Below are 25,121 nucleotides of genomic sequence, written 5' to 3'. Positions count from 1 at the left end.
ATTGCAAGAAAGCCATCTCCATCCACTTCAAATTGGTGAACAATTTCTTCACAACACTTTTTTCACAACACTGCACACACTCCTGTCTCTGATCTGCATTCATGTCTTTCGGAACCCACTGAGATGAAACTTTCTGCATTCCCAACATATATATCCACAACACTGTCATGAACATGGCCAAGGGAGATTCCAAATGTCATTTAAATGTGCTGCAGTATTGTTCAATGATCCTGGAAAATCATATCTTGAATTGCAGTCACTGTTTCATTAGTGGCAACGGTGACAGGCTTTCTGCTCCTCGGCACATCTTCCCATGTGTTCTTCCATGTTTGAGGTTGGACATCCAGTTTTTCACTGCTGCATAAGATAGAGCACTGTCGTTACATGTATTCTGCACATCCTCTGCAATTTCCTTGGGCGTGATTTCCTTCAAATGAAGATATTTTATCACAGCACAGTTCTTGATTCTCTCGATTTTTGCAATTTTGCTTAAACTATGGCATACAATGCAACCTTGTGGGAAAAATAATGAAGATGGAGCCGTGAAATTTGATTTGCATACCTACAAAGGGTCACCATAAAAGTTGGTGGTGTTGTTTGTGGGAGAAGACATTATGGTAACTACCTTGGGCTATAAATTTTTTGACCACCCCTCGTAAGTGTGAGAATCTCCCTGACGGTGACAGTGATGGGAAGTCATTCACTGGAGTAATGTTATGGCAAGAGATTTTACAACTTTGACATCACATGCTACTTCGAGCTAATCGAGGCAATTTTTCTGTATTCCTGGCCAAACAACTGTGTTTGATATTAACTTAGCAGTAGCTCTTTTCCTCAGCTGTATGCTACGTTGTAAAAGGTGTCGAACTCTGCACATTGCCACGTTGCTAGGGTAAATGGACATAAGTTGTATCCCGAAGTGTCACACCAAATCCCTTGTCTCATGTTGTGCAGTGGCAGGCACTCAAGGCACAGGCCTGCCATTGCAGTATTGGCCCGGCAGTGCTGAAGGACACACTCTATATCCCGTTCTGCTGCTACGTCAGACCAGTTAATGATGGGAAATGTCACACAGTAGTGAGACAAGCAGTCGGCCGTGACATTATCCTGTCCTGCAATGTGTTGCACGTCTGTCAACAATTGGGCAATGAACTCTGCTTGGCGAATTGGATGTGGTGACTTGAGGTCAATAACACTTTTGAATATGGAAGTCAGAGGTTTATGATCTGTGAAAATTGTAAATACTTGTCCCTCTACTATCCATTTCATAGTGATTGACCCCTGACTTTGAGCTTGTATTCTGGTAACATTGCATTACAAACATCGATATGTTACACCTTGCCAGAATTGTGGATATGTCACTTTCATTCAGTGCATGAATAATACATCTCAGTTGAAATGGGGGTGACATACATGGTAATATTTAAGAGAAATAATGCTTTTTCTAGCTTTTTTCAGGGAGTGTCACATTTAAGGATGCCTAAAAATCAGACTGTAAAAAAATTCCTTTCAACAGTTTAAAGATAATCTCATCCTATTTACAGACAGATTTTCGGTATTTTCTGATTACTCATTTCATTGCAATAATGTCAGATGCAAGATGCTGTGATTGAGGTTACTGTTGTAGCTATTGTGACGGTGAAGGCACTGTTGTTAAGCTTGAATTTTGTTGGTTTCATTATATGTCTTAGCTAATAAATACTCCTTGTGTTTGTTAATTAAGTGTTCATAAAGCAATTGTCTTAGTAGCTGCAATATATGCGAGTCTGTTAGTTGTCAAACCAGCACGCCGCCACTGTTGTAATGTATCATAAGCACCAGTTAGTTGGCAAAGAATGGAAACTGTAGTTGCATTCCAGCATGGCACTGGTGCATTCAGTTTTTGTTGAGAGTAGAAGGGAATAATATGGGAAACTGAAAATAAATGGTCGACATGCAAGCAGCTGCCGGCCGAAGTGGCCGTGCGGTTAAAGGCGCTGCAGTCTGGAACCGCAAGACCGCTACGGTCGCAGGTTCGAATCCTGCCTCGGGCATGGATGTTTGTGATGTCCTTAGGGTAGTTAGGTTTAATTAGTTCTAAGTTCTAGGGGACTAATGACCTCAGCAGTTGAGTCCCATAGTGCTCAGAGCCATTTTTTGCAAGCAGCTCACATTAAATGTACAGTTGTATAGCACATTTCAACAGGAAATGGAAAAGCCAATTAGCTCAAATAAATTTTGCAGTAAAGAATGACGACTGAAAGCAAACCTACCATAATCACTTTTGCTGCTGGCTAAGGTCTTGCTGCTGCTACTGCAGCTGTCTACTTGGATCAGCAACAGTTCTAGTGATATGCCAGGACAGTGGGCTCTTTGCGCATACCTGATTTCAAGTTTGTGTACATGAGTCACTGAATTCCTCCAGGTATTGCTGTACCCTGAAGTGCAGTCATGCATGTACCAGTAGGCCAGCTACGGTAAATTCCTCATATGATGTGGCATTAGATGGAAGCTCTACATTGCTGCTTTCCACCCATTCAATAATAGAATTCTTTCTCTATTTTGTAGACAGATTTTGCAATACTGTATTTATCACTGTGTTGTGATATGGAGCCTGATCTGAAACAATCAGAGATCAGTTTGTGACTTTTTGGAATGCTTCTAAACCAGTTTTTTTAGAGTCTGGCATTTATTTCAAAATGATCATCTGCACCTACTTTTTGTGCAATAAAACATAAGCCTGCATTTTGCGCAAACCCACTTGTTTCCCAATGTGGCACATTATAATTATTTTTCTAGAACCGGATGATGTTTGAAATCCTCCTTTCCAGCCATTCTACTCTTGAACACTTCCTCTGTGATAATCACATGCATTTTCTGATACATAAGGCATTTTTTCATTCCTGCCAACCAAACGTTTTGTAACGATTTACACCACACCAACCCTCATCAATGTAATAAGTAGTCCATCCATTGTAGCATCAGTGTCTTATTTCCTGCAAGACCTCATCTACTTTTTTTTGCTACTTGGTTATTTTCAATCAGCACATAGATGTTTTTTTATATTTTTTTATATTGAAGCCAATTTTTGAATAGCAAGCCAAAGGGTTGTTTCACTCCTATCAGAAAAATCTTCCACCTTAGTCTTCAGCTTTTACAATATGGCTGCCACTGTTGGAAACTGCTTTTCCACTCAGAAGTTGTGGATTTTTCTTCTTATGACTCTTTTTTTTGGTGATACAAGACACGAAGTTTCCCTATATTTTCTTGAAATTTGTTTCACTGTACTTCCACTAATACCGAGACATTCAAAAGTTCTCTTTAACTAAAAACTAAACTCCATCCAAACAGGCCTCAGAAGGCCCAACAGTACTGACTGACCACTGTGTCATCCTCTGCCGACAGGCGTCACTGGATACGGATGTGGAGGAGCATGTGGTCAGCACACCGATCTCCCTGCTGTTTGTCAGTTAACGAGACTGGAGTCGCTACTTCTGAATCAAGTAGCTCCTCAATTTGCCTCACAAGGGCTGAGCGCACCCTGCTTGCCAACAGCGTTCTGAAGACTGGACAGCCACCCACCCAGTGCTAGCCAAGCCCGACAGCACTTAACTTTGGTGATCTGACAAGAACTGGTGTTACCACTGAGACAATGCCATTGGCTAGAAGTTCTCTTTGTTGGCTATGATATAGATTTGCTCACAGCTCATTCTTTTTGGCCTCACCACAAAGTAAGCATGTGCACTGATCACCATAGAATTTTCAGAGCTCCGTAAATGATGCATGGGTTCACAAAAGTACAAGGCAACTAATTGTGTCATGAGCACTGCCTCACACAAATACACAACAACAAATGGGAGCACAATTGTTTTGTATCTGATGGGAAGCCTTGCTGTAAACACTGCAACAATGAAAAATGAAGTGGAAATACTGTTCAGAGGTCTGCCAACATAGCACATGTGAGCATGCAGCACATAGAAATGCAAAAGCAAATAAATTAAAGATGTGATATTAGCACTTTCTGTAGATTTATGTGCATAAAAACATAACAGCTGTGAAAGGCAACAACAGAGCTTGCATATATGCTTTTCATCTTGTTAATATGTATCATCATTAGGCAAATTGCAGCAATCTACACCCACCATTATTAGGAACAAACTATTGATTGGAAAGCAATGACAATTTGACTGGAAGTTGAGTATGATTGTATTTTTAAAATGTAGAAAGGAAATTATTCTCCTAATTGTGGTTTGACTTCTATGACTTCCCAAATTTGACATTCACTAAAAAAAAAAGGGTCAAAGAAGCACATTTTCTCTTAAATATTACCATGCATGCCGCCCCTTTTCAACTAAAATATAATGTTCATATTCCAAATAAAAGTAGACATTTCCACAATTATGGTAAGGTATAACACATCAATGTTCATCATGCCATGTGATCAGAATATTAGCAAGGGGCAATCATTTTGAAATGGATAGTCATGGATGGTCAGAAATGTTGGACAGGTAGATATATTGACAGAAGTATAACACATCAATGTTCATCATGCCATGTGATCAGAATATTAGCTCAAAGTCAAGGGGCAATCATTTTGAAATGGATAGTCATGGATGGTCAGAAATGTTGGACAGGTAGATATATTGCCAGAAGTTTGCTGTCGAATGCGCTCCATTGCTTCTGTTGTACTGATGGGTTTTTGGGTTGCCATTTTCTTGTGATATATTGTTGAAGCACCGTGTCCAGTGCAATCTGACATGCAACAACCCACAAAGCAATTGGCGCATTCTGAACAAGATGTGCCACAATGTAGCATTTGCTAATGCATTTTTTAGGTCACTATATGCTGATGTAGCTTCAGGAGTCTATGGAACCTTTCTGCTACCAGATGTGTTATTACCAGAGACAGTTTGTTAAGCAGCCCCTGCAGCTCTGCCAAATGTGGCAAGTGGCTTCTGTAATAATTTAACATCCCCAGGAAACATCTAAGGCCTTTAAATGTAGGAGGAAGGGGCATGTTAACAATATCTGTCACTTTTTTGGGAAGTGGTGAGATGCCATGGCATGGTATGGTGTAGCCAAGAAACTCTGCATCTTCTTTTGCAAAAACACATTTTTTATTATTAATCATACTATCATCACAATCTAGTCTTTTGAACAAAGTAAACAGATGTCTTAATGTGATCCTGTTTGGTTTCCAAGAGCCCTAATATGTAGCAGAACACAAATGGATGGCCATTCAGGACCTAAAGCATGAAACACTGCCAAGTTTGTGCAGTGTTCTGCAGACCAAAAGTCATAGTTTTGTACTCAGAAAGTTGGGATGTAGTGACAGATGCCTTTTTTTGTCTTTCAGAGGCAGAGGTATTTGTGACAATACCTTAGCATAGTCAACAACAGTGAAATAGCAAGCACCATCTATATTACCTTTAAAGTCAACTATGTGAGGCACAAGATGCCGGTCAGGAATAGTGCAGGCGCTGAAATCCCCACAGTCTACACAGATTCTCTATGATCCATTTTTCTTCTTTACCGTCTGCAATGGGGCTGCCCACATACTGTTTGATCTTGATGTGGCTCCACCAGTAATCACGTTATTGAATTCCTATTTTTCTGTAGAAAATATATCGGAAGGCAAGTATAGAGGACTGAAAGCTACCGGCTGACCTGGTGTTGTCCTCATAAAATGTTGAGTAGAATGACCTCTGTTCCTCTTAGCCAACACTGAATCTGTTAGTACAGGAAACTCACACAGCAGCTGTTGGCCAAGATCATTGCTTGACACAAAGTTGGCCTTGGAGAAGGAAGAGGGGGAAGAAGCTTGGCTACCCTCTGGCAACACTGCAGCACAGCGCAGGTGCCACAGTTGTTCACGCTTGCTGTTCTACTCTTTTTGCGATATGGAAATTTTCATTTGTAGTTTAGCATATTCATCTTGTAATTCACAAGCAGTTGATCCTTTCACAGAATGCAGTCCTTGTATTTCAGAAATTTTTCTTCATGTACCTTGCAGGTCTCTCTCAACTCCAAATGCTTCCGGTTGTTTTGTGCAAATAGGTGTCCAGTGTCTTCTCTTGTAATGCACTTGTGTGCACTCTGCATCATACAGTAGTGTACACAGCTTTTGTATAATCAATTAGGAAGAGGGGGCTCGTTCAGAAATCTTCACACGACAGATAGAGGTGGAGTCGTGCAGTATGTGCTCTGATGCTGTAGTGAGTTCAAGAGAGAGAGGTCTTTGCACTATGCATCAAAGCACTAAATATGGCACAATTGAAAAATGTCAGAGAAAATTTGCTCCTAAAACTGGCCCAGTCTCTTCAGCGATACAAATGTCCACGTATGGCGGAAGTTGTCATCTAATTATAGAGTTAGTGTTTTCTTCCCATATGTTCAGATTGCAGAACTTTTGGCAGCTGTGAGAAAAGGAATATCTTCAAATTTTGCCAGAATCAATTGGCATTCTTGGATAAACACTGATTACTAAACCAGTGTCAACTGGGGAAGGTGGACCAGACTTTCTCTCTTTGATGAATAAAGTGGAATCTGTAACAGCTGAAACCTTTGCATTCTTTCTGTCTTTTAGGCACTGTGAAAGATCCTGACAAGTGTGCAAGCCTACAGGCACCAGTCACCCTTTTTGGGTATGTGCTGGGGCTTGTGCACTGCCTCACTGCATTAGCAAAACACTTCTGGTACCAAAACCAGTTTCCACGTTGCTGGTTGTTCTCGCTTCAAACCCCATCGTTGTTGATATGCCTTTTTAGCCTAGAATTTAGTCTGGCTACTTCATTCAACTGCCCCATACATGGCTCTGCTCATGGGTCTTGTGTCTATGCTGCTGCAATGCATGTGTCGGGGGTCCCTGTTGTAGCTGTGGTCACCATGTGCAGCCATAACCTCATTCACGCTGGCACAGGTTGTATTATCCATGCACACAATTGTAACAGCATCCACTTTGCATGAAAATTCATCAAAGGAGAGATCTGTAAAAGCACAAAGAATGGACCTCATGTTTCGTGGCAGTCGTCAAAGCCAGAAAATTTTTAGAGACTATTCTGATAGCAGTTCATTACCTGCCACTGCAAGTAACAAGTGAAGCACTTGGGATGGGGAATTGCTGACACATGTTTTACACTCAATAATTTTTTGTAACCTTGATTCTGGTGGTAGCATAAAATGCTGGAGTAGTTTTTTTTAAACACAGCATAAGATTGTCGGCATAAAACATCACATAACTGTTCGATCACATTTAACTCCAACTGTGAGATAATCAATGTAAACTGTTACATATCAGATACGAGTCCATGTAACCATAAAATGATCTCCACAAGTATTAAGTATTACCCAAAACTGCACCCTGGTAGGCCGGAAAGGTGCAATGCTTATGTTGTAATTCTTGTTGCCATTAACTGATCCTGTGCCGACACTCAGAGCAGTTGTTTGTAGCATACTGTTGCTGGTAGATGGCGGACTGCAGCACTCTGTCTTCACGGCCGTTGTGTTGGAATCCACTGTGCTGTGTGCACAGTTGGACATGTTATGTACTGTTCAGTACGAGTTCATCACTTTAGGGGAATTCTGCATCCGCTTGTAATACACACAACTATAATAATAGACAACACTTTATTGTATTTAGTCTCAATACATGGAATACTCATCCATACACCCAATAGAAATTTCAAGAACATAGTGATTACCAAAGAACATAAAAACATAGGTCGCATTGTTCAATGCAAAGATAAATTTAGTTTTTATATCACAGTTATTCATGAATCAATGATTGCCCTCACTCCATATCGATTGTTCACTTTAGTCCGACATGCGAAAAACTAATATAACGACAAAAATAGTCAGTTTTTGAAAATATAATAATGTAATTGTATCTAAAAACAAAGATGATGTAACTTACCAAACGAAAGCATTGGTATGTTGATAGAGATACTAACAAACACAAACACACACACAAAATTCAAGCTTTTGCAACACACGGTTGCTTCATCAGGAAAGAGGAAAGGAGAGGGAAAGATGAAAGGATGTGGGTTTTAAGGGAAAACAGTTCTGTCCTCCGTCACAGCGGGACCCACCTCCTCTTCCTCAAAATCACCCTCTCCAAACCTTCCAGGAATTTCTCACTTCCACCCTTGCCTCTCAGTCCTTCTTGAAAAACCTTAATCCTACTCCCAACATCACCACAGCTGAAGCCCAGGCTATCCGTGATCTGAAGGCTGTCCGATCCATCATCATTCTTCCGGTGGACAAGGGTTCCACGACCGTGGTACTTGATCGTCGGGAGTATGTGGCTGAGGGACTGCGTCAGCTTTCAGACAACACTACATACAAAGTTTGCCAAGGTAATCGTATTCCTGATGTCCAGGTGGAGCTTCAAGGAATCCTCAGAACCTTAAGCGCATTACAAAACCTTTCACCTGACTCCATCAACCTCCTGACCCCACCGACACCCCACACCCCTACCTTCTACCTACTTCCTAAAAATCACAAACCCAATCATCCCGGCCGTCCCGTTGTAGCTGGTTACCAAGCCCCCACAGAACGTATCTGTGCCTACGTAGATCAACACCTTCAACCCATTACATGCAGTCTTCATAAAAGACACCAACCACTTTCTCGAATGCCTGGAATCCTTACCCAATCTGTTACCCCCAGAAACCATCCTTGTAACCATTGATGCCATTTCCTTATACACAAATATTCCGAACGTCCAAGGCCTCACTGCAATGGAGCACTTCCTTTCATGCCGATTACCTGCCACCCTACCTAAAACCTCTTTCCTCATTACCTTAGCCAGCTTCATCCTGACTCACAACTTCTTCACTTTCGAAGGCCAGACATACCAACAATTAAAGGGAACAGCCATGGGTACCAGGATGGCCCCCTTGTACACCAACCTATTGATGGGTTGCTTAGAGGAAGCCTGTGGTCTAGGGGTAGCGTCTTTGATTCATAATCAAAACATCTTCAGTCCCGGGTTCGATCCCCGCCAGTGCATAAATTTTGATAAATAATCAGCATTGGTGGCTGAAGACCTTCAGCATAAGAAGTCAGCCTCATTCTGCCAACGGCCTTGTCAAAGAGGGCGGAGGAGCGGATAGAGGTTCAGGGCACTCTCTTGTCCTAGGGGTGGGAAATTGCCCCTAAAGGCGGAAGAATCAGCAATGATCAACGACATGAGGATGCAGAAGGCAATGGAAACCACTGCATTAAAGACACGTAACGTGTATCCACAGGACATGTGGCCTGTAATTGAAGAAGTGTCATGATGATGTCTCCATTGGCAAAAGATTCCGGAATAGTCCCCCATTTGGATCTCTGGGAGGGGACTGCCAAGGGGGAGGTTACCATGAGAAAAAGATTGAATAATCAAAAAAAGGATAACGTTCTACGAGTCGGGGCATGAAATGTCAGAAGCTTGAACGTGGTAGGGAAACTAGAAAATCTGAAAAGGGAAATGCAGAGGCTCAATCTAGATATAGTAGGGGTCAGTGAAGTGAAGTGGAAGGAAGACAAGGATTTCTGGTCAGATGAGTATCGGGTAATATCAGCAGCAGCAGAAAATGGTATAACAGGTGTAGGATTCATTATGAATAAGAAGGTAGAGTAGCGGGTGTGTTACTGTGAACAGTTCAGTGACAGGGTTGTTCTAATCAGAATCGACAGCAGACCAACACCGACAACGATAGTTCAGGTATACATGCTGACGTTGCAAGCTGAAGATGAACAGATAGAGAAAATTGTATGAGGATATTGAAAGGGTAATGCAGTATGTAAAGGGGGACGAAAATCTAATAGTCATGGGTGACTGGAATGCAGTTGTAGGGGAGGGAGTAGAAGAAAAGGTTACAGGAGAATATGGGCTTGGGACAAGGAATGAAAGAGGAGAAAGACTAATTGAGTTCTCTAACAAGTTTCAGCTAGTAATAGCAAATACCCTGTTCAAGAATCACAAGAGGAGGAGGTATACTTGGAAAAGGCCGGGAGATACGGGAAGATTTCAATTAGATTACATCATGGTCAGACAGAGATTCCGAAATCAGATACTGGATTGTAAGGCATACCCAGGAACAGATATAGACTCAGATAACAATATAGTAGTGATGAAGAGTAGGCTGAAGTTCAAGACATTAGTCAGGAAGAATCAATATGCAAAGAAATGGGATACGGAAGTACTAAGAAATGACAAGATACGTTTGAATTTCTCTAACACTATAGATACAGCAATAAGGAATAGTGCAGTAGGCAGTACAGTTGAAGAGGAATGGACAACTCTAAAAAGGGCCATCACAGAAGTTTGGAAGGAAAACATAGGTACAAAGAAGGTAGCTGCGAAGAAACCATGGGTAACGGAAGAAATACTTCAGTTGATTGATGAAAGGAGGAAGCACAAACATGTTCTGGTAAAATCAGGAATACAGAAATACAAGTCGCTGAGGAATGAAATAAATAGGAAGTGCAGGGAAGCTAAGATGAAATGGCTGCAGGAAAAATGTGAAGACATCGAAAAAGATATGATTGTCGGAAGGACAGACTCAGCATACAGGAAAGTCAAAACGACCTTTGGTGACATTAAAAGCAACGGTGGTAACATTAAGAGTGCAACGGGAATTCCACTGTTAAATGCAGAGGAGAGAGCGGATAGATGGAAAGAATACATTGAAAGCCTCTGTGAGGTTGAAGATTTGTCTGATGTGATAGAAGAAGAAACAGGAGTCAATTTAGAAGAGATAGGGGATCCAGTATTAGACTCGGAATATAAAAGAGCTTTGGAGGACTTATGGTCAAATAAGGCAGAAGAGATAGATAACATTCCATCAGAATTTCTAAAATCATTGGGGGAAGTGGCAACAAAACGACTATTCACGTTGGTGTGTAGAATATATGAGTCTGGCGACATACCATCTGACTTTCAGAAAAGCATCATCCACACAATTCCGAAGACGGCAAGAGCTGACAAGTGCGAGAATTATCGCACAATCAGCTTAACAGCTCATGCATTGAAGCTGCTTACAAGAATAATATACAGAAGAATGGAAAAGAAAATTGAGAATGCGCTAGGTGATGATCAGTTTGGCTTTAGGAAAAGTAAAGGGACGAGAGAGGCAATTCTGACGTTACGGCTAATAATGGAAGCAAGGCTAAAGAAAAATGAAGACACTTTCATAAGATTTGTCGACCTGGAAAAAGCGTTCGACAATATAAAATGGTGCAAGCTGTTCGAGATTCTGAAAAAAGTGGGGGTAAGCTATAGGGAGAGACGGGTCATATATAATATGTACAGCAACCAAGAGGGAATAATAAGAGTGGACGATCAAGAATGAAGTGCTAGTATTAAGAAGGGTGTAAGACAAGGCTGTAGCCTACTCTTCAATCTGTACATCGAGGAAGCAATGATGGAAATAAAAGAAAGGTTCAGGAGTGGAATTAAAATACAAGGTGAAAGGATATCAATGATATGATTCGCTGATGACATTGCTATCCTGAGTGAAAGTGAAGAAGAATTAAATGATCTGCTGAACAGAATGAACAGTCTAATGAGTACACCGTATGGTTTGAGAGTAAATTGGAGAAAGACAAAGGTAATGAGAAGTAGTAGAAATGAGAACAGTGAGAAACTTAACATCAGGATTGATGGTCACGAAGTCAATGAAGTTAAGGAATTCTGCTACCTAGGCAGTAAAATAACCAATGACGGATGGAGCAAGGAGGACATCAAAAGCAGACTCGCTATGGCAAAAGAGGCATTTCTGCCCAAGAGAAGTCTACTAATATCAAATAACGGCCTTAATTTGAGGAAGAAATTTCTGAGGATATACGTCTGGATTACAGCATTGTATGGTAATGAAACATGGACTGTGGGAAAACCGGAAGAGAAGAGAATCGAAGCATTTGAGATGTGGTGCTATAGACGAATGTTGAAAATTAGGTGGACTGATAAGGTAAGGAATGAGGAGGTTCTACGCAGAATCGGAGAGGAAAGGAATATGTGGAAAACACTGATAAGGAGAAGGGACAGGATGATAGGACATCTGCTAAGACATGAGGAAATGACTTCCATGGTACTAGAGGGAGCTGTAGAGGGCAAAAACTGTAGAGGAAGACAGAGATTGGAATACGTCAAGCGAATAATTGAGGACGTAGGTTGCAAGTGCTACTCTGAGATGAAGAGGTTAGCACAGAAAAGGAATTCGTGGCGGGCCGCATCAAACCAGTCAGTAGACTGATGAAAAAAAAAAAAAATTGGAGGAAGCCTTCTTGGTTACCCAGGCCTGCCAACCCAAAGTTTGGTACAGATTTATTGATGACATCTTCATGATCTGGACTCACAGTGAAGAAGAACTCCAGAATTTCCTCTCCAACCTCAGCTTCTTTGGCTCCATCAGATTCACCTGGTCCTACTCCAAATCCCATGCCACTTTCCTTGACCTCCATCTGTCCAATGGCCAGCTTCACACATCCGTCCACATCAAACCCACCAACAAGTAACAGAACCTCCATTATGACAGCTGCCACCCATTCCATATCAAACGGTCCCTTCCCTACAGCCTAGGTCTTCGTGGCAAACGAATCTGCTCCAGTCCTGAATGCCTGAACCATTACACCAACAACGTGAAAACAGCTTTTGCATCCCGCAACTACCCTCCCGACCTGATACAGAAGTAAATAACCAGAGCCACTTCCTCATCCCCTCAAACCCAGAACTTCCCACAGAAGAACCCCAAAAGTGCCCCACTTGTGACAGGATACTTTCCAGGACTGGATCAGACTCTGAATGTGGCTCTCCAGCAGGGATATGACTTCCTCAAATCCTGCCCTGAAATGAGATCCATCCTTCATGAAATCCTCCCCACTCCACCAAGAGTGTCTTTCCGCCGTCCACCTAACCTTCATAACCTTTCAGTTCAGCCCTATGAAATCCCCAAACCACCTTCCCTACCCTCTGGCTCCTACCCTTGTAACTGCCCCCGGTGTAATACCTGTCCCATGCACCCTCCCACCACCACCTACTGCAGTCCTGTAACCCAGAAGTTGTGCACGATCAAAGGCAGAGCCACGTGTGAAAGCACCCACGTGATTTACCAACTGACCTGCCTACACTGTGATGCATTCTATGTGGGAATGACCAGCAACAAACTGTCAATTCGCATGAACGAACACAGGCAGACAGTGTTTGTTGGTAATGAGGATCACCCTTTGGCTAAACATGCCTCTGTGTACGGTCAGCGCATCTTGACACAGTGTTACGCTGTCTGGGTTATCTGGATACTTCTCACCAACACCAACCTGTCAGAACTCCGGGGATGGGAACTTGCCCTTCAGTATATCCTCTCTTCTCGTTATCCACCAGGCCTCAATCTCCGCTAATTTCAATTTGCCGCTGCTCATACCTCACCTGTCTTTCAGCAACATCTTTGCCTCTGTACTTCCGCCTCGACTGACATCTCTGCCCCAACTCTTTGCCTTTACATATGTCTGCTTGTGTCTGTATATGTGTGGATGGATATGTGTGTGTGTGTGAGTGTATACCTGCCCCTTTTTCCCCCTAAAAAAAACCCTCTCCCTTAAAACCCACATCCTTTCGTCTTTCCCTCTCCTTTCCTCTTTCCTGATGAAGCAACCGTGGGTTGCGAAAGCTTGAATTTTGTGTGTGTGTTTGTGTTTGTTAGTGTCTCTATCAACATACCAATGCTTTCATTTGGTAAGTTACATCATCTTTGTTTTTAGATATATTTTTCCCATGTGGAATGTTTCCCTCTATTATATTCATATAATAATGTAATTGGATAAATAAAAAATCTACTCACCAAACAGCAGCAGAACACACACATAAAAGAAGGTTATTACTGGGCAAGCTTACAGAGCCAGTGGTTCCTTCTTCAGGCAGAAGGGTTCTTTTATGTGTGTTGCCACTTGGTGAGTAGATTTTTTATCTATCTAATTGCATTAAACTTCAAACTAAGCTTGATCTATCATCAGAACACATAGTGAAATAAGAAAAACCACTTGTCACTGCTTAAACAACATGACCTTTAATAATAATCAAGCAGTAATGTGACTGATGAAAGAAAATACTGCTGACAACTATACTACCAGTTTCATGGTTTACAGCTGCAACCAAAATATTTAAGAAATGAAATATAATTATAAACTGTATTGCAAATTTGAGCTATTATAGAAAGATTATCTGAAGACTTATACTCACTAAATTTATTAAATTAATCCTTCATAGCAGAGATCAACATTCTTAGTAACGACCTTAACATTCTGGGAACAGAGTCAATGTTGTTGTTGTTGTTGTGGTCTTCAGTCCTGAAACTGGTTTGATGCAGCTCTCCACGCTACTCTATCCTGTGCAAGCTTCTTCATCTCCCAGTACCTACTGCAACCTACATCCTTCTGAATCTGCTTGGTGTATTCATCTCTTGGCCTCCCTCTATGATTTTTACCCTCCACCCTGCCTCCAATACTAAATTGGTGATCCCTTGATGCCTCAGAAAATGTCCTAACAACCGATCCCTTCTTCTAGTCAAGTTGTGCCACAAACTTCTCTTCTCACCAATCCTATCCAACACCTCCTCATCAGTTATGTGATCTACCCATCTAATCTTCAGCATTCTTCTGTAGCACCACATTTTGAAAGCTTCTATTCTCTTCTTGTCTAAACTATTTATCATCCATGTTTCACTTCCATACATGGCTACACTCCATACAAATACTTTCAGAAACAACTTCCTAACACTTAAATCAATACTCGATGTTAACAAATTTCTCTTGTTCAGAAACGGTTTCCTTCCCATTGCCAGTCTACATTTTGTATCCTCTCTACTTCGACCATCATCAGCTATTTTGCTCCCCAAATAGCAAACCTCCTTTACTACTTTAAGTGTCTCATTTTCTAATCTAATACCCTCAACATCACGTGACTTAAGTCGACTACAATCCATTATCCTCGTCTTGCTTCTGTTGATGTTCATCTTATATCCTCTCTTCAAGACACCATCCATTCCGCTCGACTGCTCTCCCAAGTCCCTTGCTGTCTCTGACAGAATTACAGTGTCATCGGCAAACCTCAAAGTTTTATGTCTTCTCCATGGATTTTAATATCTACTCCAAATTTTTCTTTTGTTTCCTTCATAGCCTGCTCAATATACAGATTGAATAACATCGGGGAGAGGCTACAACCCTGTATCACTCCCTTTCCAACCACTGCTTCCCTTTCATGGCCCTCAACTCTTATGACTGCCATCTGCTTTCTGTACAAATTGTAAATAGCCTTTCGCTCTCTATATTTTACCCCTGCCACCTTCAGAATTTGAAAGAGAGTATTCCAATCAACATTGTCAAAAGCTTTCTCTAAGTCTACAAATGCTAGAAACATAGGTTTGCCTTTCCTTAATCTAGCTTCTAAGATAAGCTGTAGGGTCAGTATTGCCTCACATGTTCCAACATTTCTACGGAATCCAAACTGATTTTCCCCAAGGTCGGCTTCTACTAGTTTTTCCATTTGTCTGTAAAGAATTCGAATTAGTATTTTGCAGCTGTGACTTATTAGACTGATAGTTCGGTAATTTTCACATCTGTCAACACCTGCTTTCTTTGGGATTGGGATTATTATATTCTTCTTCTGAGGGTATTTCGCCTGTCTCATGTATCTTGCTCACCAGATGGTAGAGTTTTGTCAGGACTGGCTCTCCCAAGGCCGTCAGTAGTTCTAATGGAATGTTGTCTACTCCCGGGGCCTTGTTTCGACTCAGGTCTTTCAGTGCTCTGTCGAACTCTTCACACAGAATCATATCTCCCATTTCATCTTCATCTACATCCTCTTCCATTTCCATAATATTGTCCTCAAGTACATGGCCCTTGTATAGACCATCTATATACTCCTTCCACCTTTCTGCTTTCCCTTCTTTGCTTAGAAATGGGTTTCCATCTGAGCTCTTAATATTCATACAAGTGGCTCTCTTTTCTCCAAAGATCTCTTTAATTTTCCTGTAGGCAGTATCTATCTTACCCCTAGTGAGATAAGCCTCTACATCCTTACATTTATCCTCTAGCCATCCCTGCTTAGCCATTTTGTACTTCCTGTCGATCTCATTTTTGAGACGTTTGTATTCCTTTTTGCATGCTTCATTTACTGTATTTTTATATTTTCTCCTTTCATCAATTAAATTCAATATTTCTTTTGTTACCCAAGGATTTCTACTAGCCATCTTCTTTTTACCTACTTGATCCTCTGCTGCCTTCACTACTTCATCCCTCAAAGCTACCCATTCTTCTTCTACTGTATTTCTTTCCCCCATTCCTGCCATTTGTTCCCTAACGCTCTCCCTGAAACTCTGTACAACCTCTGGTTTAGTCAGTTTATCCAGGTCCCATCTCCTTAAATTCCCACCTTTTTGAAGTTTCTTCAGTATTAATCTACAGTTCATATCCAATAGATTGTGGTCAGAGTCCACATCTGCCCCTGGAAATGTCTTACAATTTAAAACCTGGTTCCTAAATCTCTGTCTTACCATTATATAATCTATCTGATATCTTTTAGTATCTCCAGGGTTCTTCCATGTATACAACCTTCTTTCATGATTCTTGAACCAAGTGTTAGCTACGATAAAGTTATGCTCTGCACAAAATTCTACCAGGCGGCTTCCTCTTTCATTTCTCACCCCAAATCTATATTCAACAACTATGTTTCCTTCTCTCCCTTTTCCTACTACCGAATTCCAGTCACCCATGACTATTAAATTTTCGTCTCCCTTCACTGTCTGAATATTTTCTTTTATTTCATCATACATTTCTTCAATTTCTTCATCATCTGTAGAGCTAGCTGGCATACAAACTTGTACTACTGTAGTAGGCGTGGGCTTCGTATCTATCTTGGCCACAATAATGCATTCACTAAGCTGTTTGTAGTAGCTTACCTGTATTCCTATTTTTTTATTCATTATTAAACCTACTCCTGCATTACCCCTATTTGACTTTGTATTTATAACCCTGTAATCACCTGACCAAAAGTCTTGTTCCACCTGCCACCAAACTTCACTAATTCCCACTATATCTAACTTCAACCTACCCACTTCCCTTTTTAAACTTTCTACCTGCCCGATTAAGGGATCTGACATTCCACGTTCCGATCTGTAGAACGCCAGTTTTCTTTCTCCTGATAACAAAGTCCTCTTGAGTAGTCCCCACCCGGATGAAGACAGGGTCAATACTATTAAAAAAAAAATAAATTGTGAGTCGGACTCATGCACTGAGGGTTACTTGCTCTCAGTGCATATGAGGACAACTCATTCATCCCAGGAATTGAGAATCTTTACAATTTTTGCCAGTTATCAATGTTGATACTGGCAAGATATCAGTCCCGGGAATTACTAGATATTCAAGATTGTTTTAATTTTAATTTTGAATCTGAAGTTGGATAAAAATGACAAAATAAATATTTTTTTGTGTGACATAATTAAAAATTCAAATTTTTCTGATTTTTTTCCCTTACTTGTACTGTGAAACCTTGCTCCCTGCCACACACATTTCATGTTTCTAGTTCGCCTGGAAATACCCAGCAGGTTTGGATGAGCAAGTTTCTGAGTATCAAAATATGTGACATAAATGGACATATCTTTTGATTGCATTGACTTAGAAGCTTAGATTTATTACGCTGTCATGTGACTATAGACCTTATAATGTGCCAAAAATTTCAACTGATGATGTCAAATTAAACATCGTTCAGCCATCAATTTTCAACCTCATTTTATGAGGCAACCAGTTTCGGTGCTTTATTATGCCATCTTCAGACCTCTGACTGATGTGTAGGAACAATCTACCTCACTTGTGATCGAAGCAGGGGCAGCAATACTGGTATCATTATGAGGGCAGTTCAATAAGTAATGCAACACATTTTTTTTTCTGAAACAGGGGTTGTTTTATTCGGCATTGAAACACACCAGGTTATTCCCCAATCTTTTAGCTACACAACACTATTTTTCAACGTAATCTCCATTCAATGCTACGGCCTTACGCCACCTTGAAATGAGGGCCTGTATGCCTGCACGGTACCATTCCACTGGTCGATGTCGGAGCCAACGTCGTACTGCATCAATAACTTCTTCATCATCCGCGTAGTGCCTCCCACGGATTGCGTCCTTCATTGGGCCAAACATATGAAAATCCGACGGTGTGAGATCGGGACTGTAGGGTGCATGAGGAAGAACAGTCCACTGAAGTTTTTTGGGCTCCTCTTGGGTGCGAAGACTTGTGTGAGGTCTTGCATTGTCATGAAGAAGGAGAAGTTCGCTCAGATTTTTGTGCCTACGAACACGCTGAAGTCGTTTCTTCAATTTCTGAAGAGTAGCACAATACACTTCAGAGTTGATCGTTTGACCATGGGGAAGGACATTGAACAGAATAACCCCTTCAGCGTCCCAGAAGACTGTAACCATGACTTTACCGGCTGAGGGTATGGCTTTAAACTTTTTCTTGGTAGGGGAGTGGGTGTGGCGCCACTCCATTGATTGCCGTTTTGTTTCAGGTTCGAAGTGATGAACCCATGTTTCATTGCCTGTAACAATCTTTGACAAGAAATTGTCACCCTCAGCCACATGACGAGCAAGCAATTCCGCACAGATGGTGTTCGGTTAGACAACGAGGGACCCAGCGGGAACAAACCTTTGAATATCCCAACTGGTGAACAATTGTTACAGCACTACCAACAGAGATGTCAAGTTGAGCACTGAGTTGTTTGATGGTGATCCGTCGATCATCTCGAACGAGTGTGTTCGCACGCTCTGCCATTGCAGGAGTCACAGCTGTGCACGGCCGGCCCGCACGCGGGAGATCAGACAGTCTTGCTTGACCTTGCGGCGATGATGACACACGCTTTGCCCAACGACTCACCGTGCTTTTGTCCACTGCCAGATCACCATAGACATTCTGCAAGCGCCTATGAATATCTGAGATGCCCTGGTTTTCCGCCAAAAGAAACTCGATCACTGCCCATTGTTTGCAACGCGCATCCGTTACAGACGCCGTTTTAACAGTTCCGTACAGCGCTGCCACCTGTCGGAAGTCAATGAAACTATACGAGTCGAAGCGGGAATGTTTGAAAATATTCCACAAGAAATTTCCGGTTTTTTCAACCAAAATTGGCCGAGAAAAAAAATGTGTTGCATTACTTATTGAACTGCCCTCGTAGATATATACTTACTACAGTGACCACTTCAAACATCATGGGCTGATTGATGGCATAAAAAAGTGCAGAAACTGGCTGCCTAATAAAAATAAGGTTGAAAATTGATGGCTGAACAGTGTTTAATTGGATATCATCAATCGAACAGCAAAGGACCATGACCATCGCTAAAAAAATGGACACACAGAGTCTAAATTTCAACTTGTTACATCCACCCAATCCTGAGAAAAATGGTTTTTGACAGACAGACAATAAAATGATCCTATAAGGACTGTTCTTACTGGATGAGGTATGGAGCTCTAAAAGTAGACAAAAAAGAAAAATTGAGAAGGTGGTCCATGTAATAACATCTAATAATGTTACCAGGTAGATGAAACCAATAAACTGGCCATTTGTTGAATGTGCAAGTATCTATAGGAAAAATTAACAGTGTTGAAGGCTAAAACCAATTTTGAACATAAAACTCATAGTATAATTGGTGGTGGAAAGGATGAAACACGGTAGGTAAAAAGTAGAATAAACTAGGTGTAATGCATTCTTATCCATCTCAAACCACACATGGAAAGTGCAAATTGCAAAAGTAAGCCCTGGCTTCACCAGACACCAGGAAACACTAATTGCCAAGGTAAATAATAACCATCATGTGGACACTGTGTCACAATGCATATGTGACTGAGAGTACTGGGTTGCTCCCTTACATTAAAAATATAATACTGAATACTCTTTCTTGTTAGTTAATTGTGCAAGCAATCACAATTATGATGCTTTAAGTGCAGCTGACTGTTTAATGTATTCTACACATTATGTTTTTTGTATCTACAAGTTTCCACTTCTTGCAATAGATTCAAAGCCTGGCCTTTTTCATTTCTATGGAGGATTACAATATTTGCAGCTAGATTTGTGGTACCATGCCCATCTTCTCCTAAGTGCCAGGTTAATGCAGATTTCAAATTTGTTCAATTAAGATGTTCCTGGAACCTCTTACTGAAGGACCTATGAGCTTTCCCTGTGTATATTTTTAGGAAATCATTGCATGTAGTACAGTAAACACCTGCCGCATTATGCTTGTTACAGGAAGCACTTTCTTTATGTCTACTATTTCCACTCAGGTTAGAAGAAATGAAATACACAGGAACAATGTTTTGGATATGTTTGTATGTTTATTTATTATCCGTTCAGCATGTTTACCACACAATTGGATTTGTCAAAATACATTTTACATATTTCATAAAAGTATAGTTGTTACTAATTTTTACATTATACATTATGCATACATATACATACATCTTTTTAGTAGTTCATAATTTCTACATTTCACTCACAACATCATTTTACATGTACATAAATACATAAACTTCTTACTAATCAGACAATTTCAGCAATAATCATTATACAGTTTATGTTCAAGAATTAATTATACGGTTTTATACATTTGGTTAATGACAGTTACTTTATTTCACTGTTTATACATTCCTTCCATATTACTTCCAAGATAGACTTCAGTTGAGTAGTATGCTTCATTTTTGAGCCATGTGTCTAATACCTCTTTAAATTTAAAGAGAGTGAAAGTTTCAACAGGTTGTGGCAGTTTATTATATAACTTCAGACTTAGGTGTTTGTGACTGCTGTGTGTCAGTGACAGCCTAGAATATGGTATATCAAGCATGCAGTTGTTTCGAGTGCTGTGCAAATGTAAATTCATTCTCTGTGTACCATACAACAGCAATTTTCTCTAAGATGGAACCTAAATATGGTAGTTGTACTAAAAAATACTGCTTCATTAGTCTGATCAGTTCACTGAAGTATTATACCATCCCACCTAGATCTCACAATGGAGACAACAATTTTCTTTTCTAATATACCCTTACTAATTGCGTTAATAAAATCTGCTTCATATCGATTTTGATTACTGCAACTCAGCATCTCTGATATATGGTGAGTGACAACTTTCCTTCTCATAACATTGTTACATTCTGTCCTGGATTTTCCTTTGTTTGATTAGCAGTGTATTATATGAGTGCACACTCTTCACTTTAGGCATCTTCTGAAAGGGAACTTCATATACATGATTCAGCATGGCACAAAATGCAACACGTTTGTGCTTAAGTTGGTGGCATAAATCTTTATGAATAATCAAGCCTGCTGTCACAGGTTTCTTTTGTAAATGTAAAAACTGATTTTTTTTTTCATTTTTTAGTCAGTGAGACACTGAAAAATCACAAAGTGCCATCCTCTGCATGTTGTAAAGTGAACTGTATGTTTTTTACGGACTGTTGAAATCCAGTGGAAACTGATCACATTCTATGAGGCTGCCACCATATAACTGAACACACTGTCCACATATTTATTCTGCAGAAGTAGTCTATCTGCAAGTTGAGGAAATTTTGTCATAAAGTCTTATTCAAAATAGGCCATGAAAATATTGGTCAAGCAATAGGTGAGTGATGAACCCATAGCCAAACCTTCCTCTTGCAAATAAAATTCATTTCCAAATCTAAAATAATTGAAAGTTATGATGATCTTTAACACGGTCAACAAATTACAAATCTGCATTAATCTCACACCTGTGGGAAGATAGGCATAGTACCACAAATCTTGCCAAAAATCTTGTGATTCTTCATAGAAAAGAAAAAGTCCAGGTTTTGAATATATTGGAAGAAGTGGAAGTTTCTATATACAAAGAAAGATAGTATACAGAACACGTTCTGTCAGTTGGACTTAAAGCATCAAAATATTATGACAAACTTTGATTGCTTGTATGGTTAACTATATACAAGAAAGAATGTTCATTATTATATTTTTAATGTCAGGGAATAACCCAGTGTTCTTAGTCATGTGTACATTGCGACTGAGTGTCCACATGATGGTTATTACTTAATGCAGCAGTCAAGGGTTTCCTGGAGGCCAATGAAGACAGGGCCTACTTTTGCAAATTGCACTTTTTGTGCCTGGTTTGAGATTGTTAAGAATGTAATGTGCCAAGTTTATTCTACTGTGTTGCACTATCTCCACCATTAACTACATTAGGGGATATATCTTTGAAATTGGTTTTAGCCTTCAGCACAGTTCCTTTTTCTTATACATATCTGCACATGCAATGAATGGCTAGCATATTGGTTTGATCTAACAACACTGATAACATTCTCAGAATGGCAGTACCTTGACTAAGAATACTGGCTTCACCTTTGACAGATTAATGTAATAATTTTTGTGGGTCTAAGTCTCCACATGTTCTTTCTATAACAGCACAAATTTGCAATACAGTTTATAATTACATTTCGGTTCTGAAATATGTAGTTTGCACCTGATGATACAACTGCAAGTCATGAAAACAGTACTGAGATCAATTAAAACCACGTTTTACCAGCTTTCAATGGTGTTTACATTTATCATGTCCTACAGCAGCTGCTGAATCCCTGCTTATAAAATAGTTTGTGACTACTGTGATTACTATTTGCAATTAGCTAGCCTCTGCAGTTGAGTAGCTGACCAAAGCTTAGAAGAGGATAAGACAATGACTTATACTGTCATGTCATTTGTACTATAAGATGAGGAAACCTGTAGGGTCTGATACTAAAGATAAATTTTAATCTATGTACTGTATAGTAGATGAAGAAATGGAAACTAACAGATATCACTTAATACAGTTTTTGCAAGATTGTAACAGAGATTGATATTCTACTCATGCTATCACATTGCTTGTGAATACAATGTAAATTGATAAAATTTTTATAATCAGCACGTTTGTATGTACAGGGTGAATCATGTAAAACATACATCACAAATATTGTGGGAATGGGAAGTGCTGTTGATGTACAGTTTTCACAGAATGGATTGGTAGAGAAGGGCTCTTATTGTTAGCTAATAAACAGATTATAACGTGGAATGTTTCCTTCTATTATATTGAGATTATAATTATACTTAGAAAGTGTATTTTTTTGTGCTAACACACACTCAACAATGCCTAATGACATTAACAAACTAAAAATAAGGCAAATTAAAATTTCAATGATTTTTTTTGCAGGATTCTAGCAAGGGAAAGAACCACAGACAACATTTTCAGTGGAGGAGCTTTAAAACTTACATACCACCCATTAATGATCAACTGACACCAAGTGAAGCAATGAAGTGTGCCAATTCAACATAGTAATATTTCACACCTCAATGACTTTTAGTTGTTAATGCAGTTCCATAATGCCCCACAGTCATATTCAGCATCCTATCTCCATCATGAACATGGTCATGTACATGCACCAAGGCATCACCGTTACACCATAACAGTACTATTACCATGAGTAATTGCATTTTAATTGTAATAAAAAATCATTTAAAAAGTTTTAAAAGTCATAAAATTTGGCTGTCAAAGTGTATTTCAAAACACATAATTTATTTTCAACTGCTTTTCAGATACTCTAAAACTTCTATTAAATACACAAATTCTTTGGCTGAAGGGTGGTTTTATCTGCTGCCAGCCTGCACCTTCGTGGGGAGATGAAATTAGAGCAGCAGTATTCTTAAACATAATGCTATGGATAAAGTGATATCCACTATTCACAAGATTTGGCATAACAATTTTATTGCTATTAAATTTCTGAGATGTTTCAGTTTCTGGTGGTGCACAGTCTGTTCCACTCTACGTGTGGTTGGTGCACAAACAGTGAGCAATGAAAATTGTGCCCAACAACTTGACTGCACCCCATAAACTTTGAAATTACATACAAACAACTTACATTCAAATTCCCATGAGTTTTCTTAGTGTTTATTATGCATGATTGTAATTCGGAGTGAATTATATAAGTATTCTTTTACGACTCTCTATTTATACAAACATTCAACTCCTTTTGTGAATCAGGAATGATGGATAGGTAACAGAGAAACCAAAATCTCAACTTACTTGAGCTATGAATGTTGAAATCCAGATGCCACAGAAAATTTTATTTTGAAGCATTCCAGAAAATACATTCATCTGACCATGGATTTTTCGGGAATTTATTTCATTGAACAGAGCCATCATTACAAATGTATTGAATATTACTGTAAAATGCTCAGTGGGTTCATGACTCCCTGTGCCTGATGGGATATCCAGCAGCTTATCTCCTGTAACGTACGAGATAAATCTTGAAACAGCAAGACAGTGGAGTGAACAATTAGCAATCACCATTTGCAACAATGCTTCGCTGAACCAATGAACATTGCTGCAATTGTCAGGCCCATAGAAACATGTGATGTATGGAACACATAAGTGTAACATAAATTCACTTCAACAGAATCACCCACAAGTGTCTAGGTGAATAGCTGTAACTGGTTTTGATTAAATACCGGCAATCTTTCCCACAAAATACAATAGGTCACAGAAAACAAGCAGAATGTAATTTATAATTTATGTTACTTGAGTCACTAAAATAACTAATATTTAAAGAATGAATTTTCACTCTGCAATGGAGTGCATGGTGGTACGAAACTTCCTGACAAACTGAAACTGTGTGCCAGATCATGTCTCTAACTTGGGAGCTTCGCCTTTCATGGGCAAGTGCTCTACCAAATGAACTACCCAAGCAGGACTTACAGCCTGCCCTCACAGCTTTACTTCTGCCATCACTTCTTCTCCTACCTTACAAAACTTACCAAAGTTCTTCTGCGAAACTTGTGGGACTAGCACTCCTGGAAAAAAGGGTACTGCAGAGACATGGCTTAGCCCGAGGCTGGAAGATTGTTTCCAGAATGAATTTTCACTCTACAGTGGAGTGTGCACTGATATGAAACTTCCTGGCAGATGAAAACTATGTGCCAGACTGGGACTCAAAAATTCAGGACCTTTGCCTTTGACAGGCAAGTGCTCTGCCGACTGAGCTAGCTGTTTTTCTTCCAGGAGTGATAGTACTGCAAGATTGAAAGGAGAATTTCTGTCAAGTTTGGATGGTAGCAGATGATGGACTGGCAGGCG

General features: G+C 40.0%; 1 protein-coding gene across 1 annotated transcript in view; it reads right to left on the bottom strand.

The window, feature by feature from the left end:
• Positions 1-25,121, bottom strand: part of LOC124553251 (plasma membrane calcium-transporting ATPase 2-like) — a 631,526-nt gene that overhangs the window by 56,763 nt on the left and 549,642 nt on the right. Inside the window, exon 16 of the mRNA XM_047127138.1 lies at positions 24,072-24,274. Within this exon, the coding sequence (XP_046983094.1) occupies positions 24,072-24,274 (203 nt within the window). The remainder of the gene's footprint in view (positions 1-24,071; positions 24,275-25,121) is intronic.

Source organism: Schistocerca americana, chromosome 11 (assembly GCF_021461395.2).
Source record: "Schistocerca americana isolate TAMUIC-IGC-003095 chromosome 11, iqSchAmer2.1, whole genome shotgun sequence".
NCBI lineage: Eukaryota > Metazoa > Arthropoda > Insecta > Orthoptera > Acrididae > Schistocerca > Schistocerca americana.
Note: the sequence above shows the minus strand (reverse complement) of the source record. Positions and strands in the feature narration are given on the sequence as shown.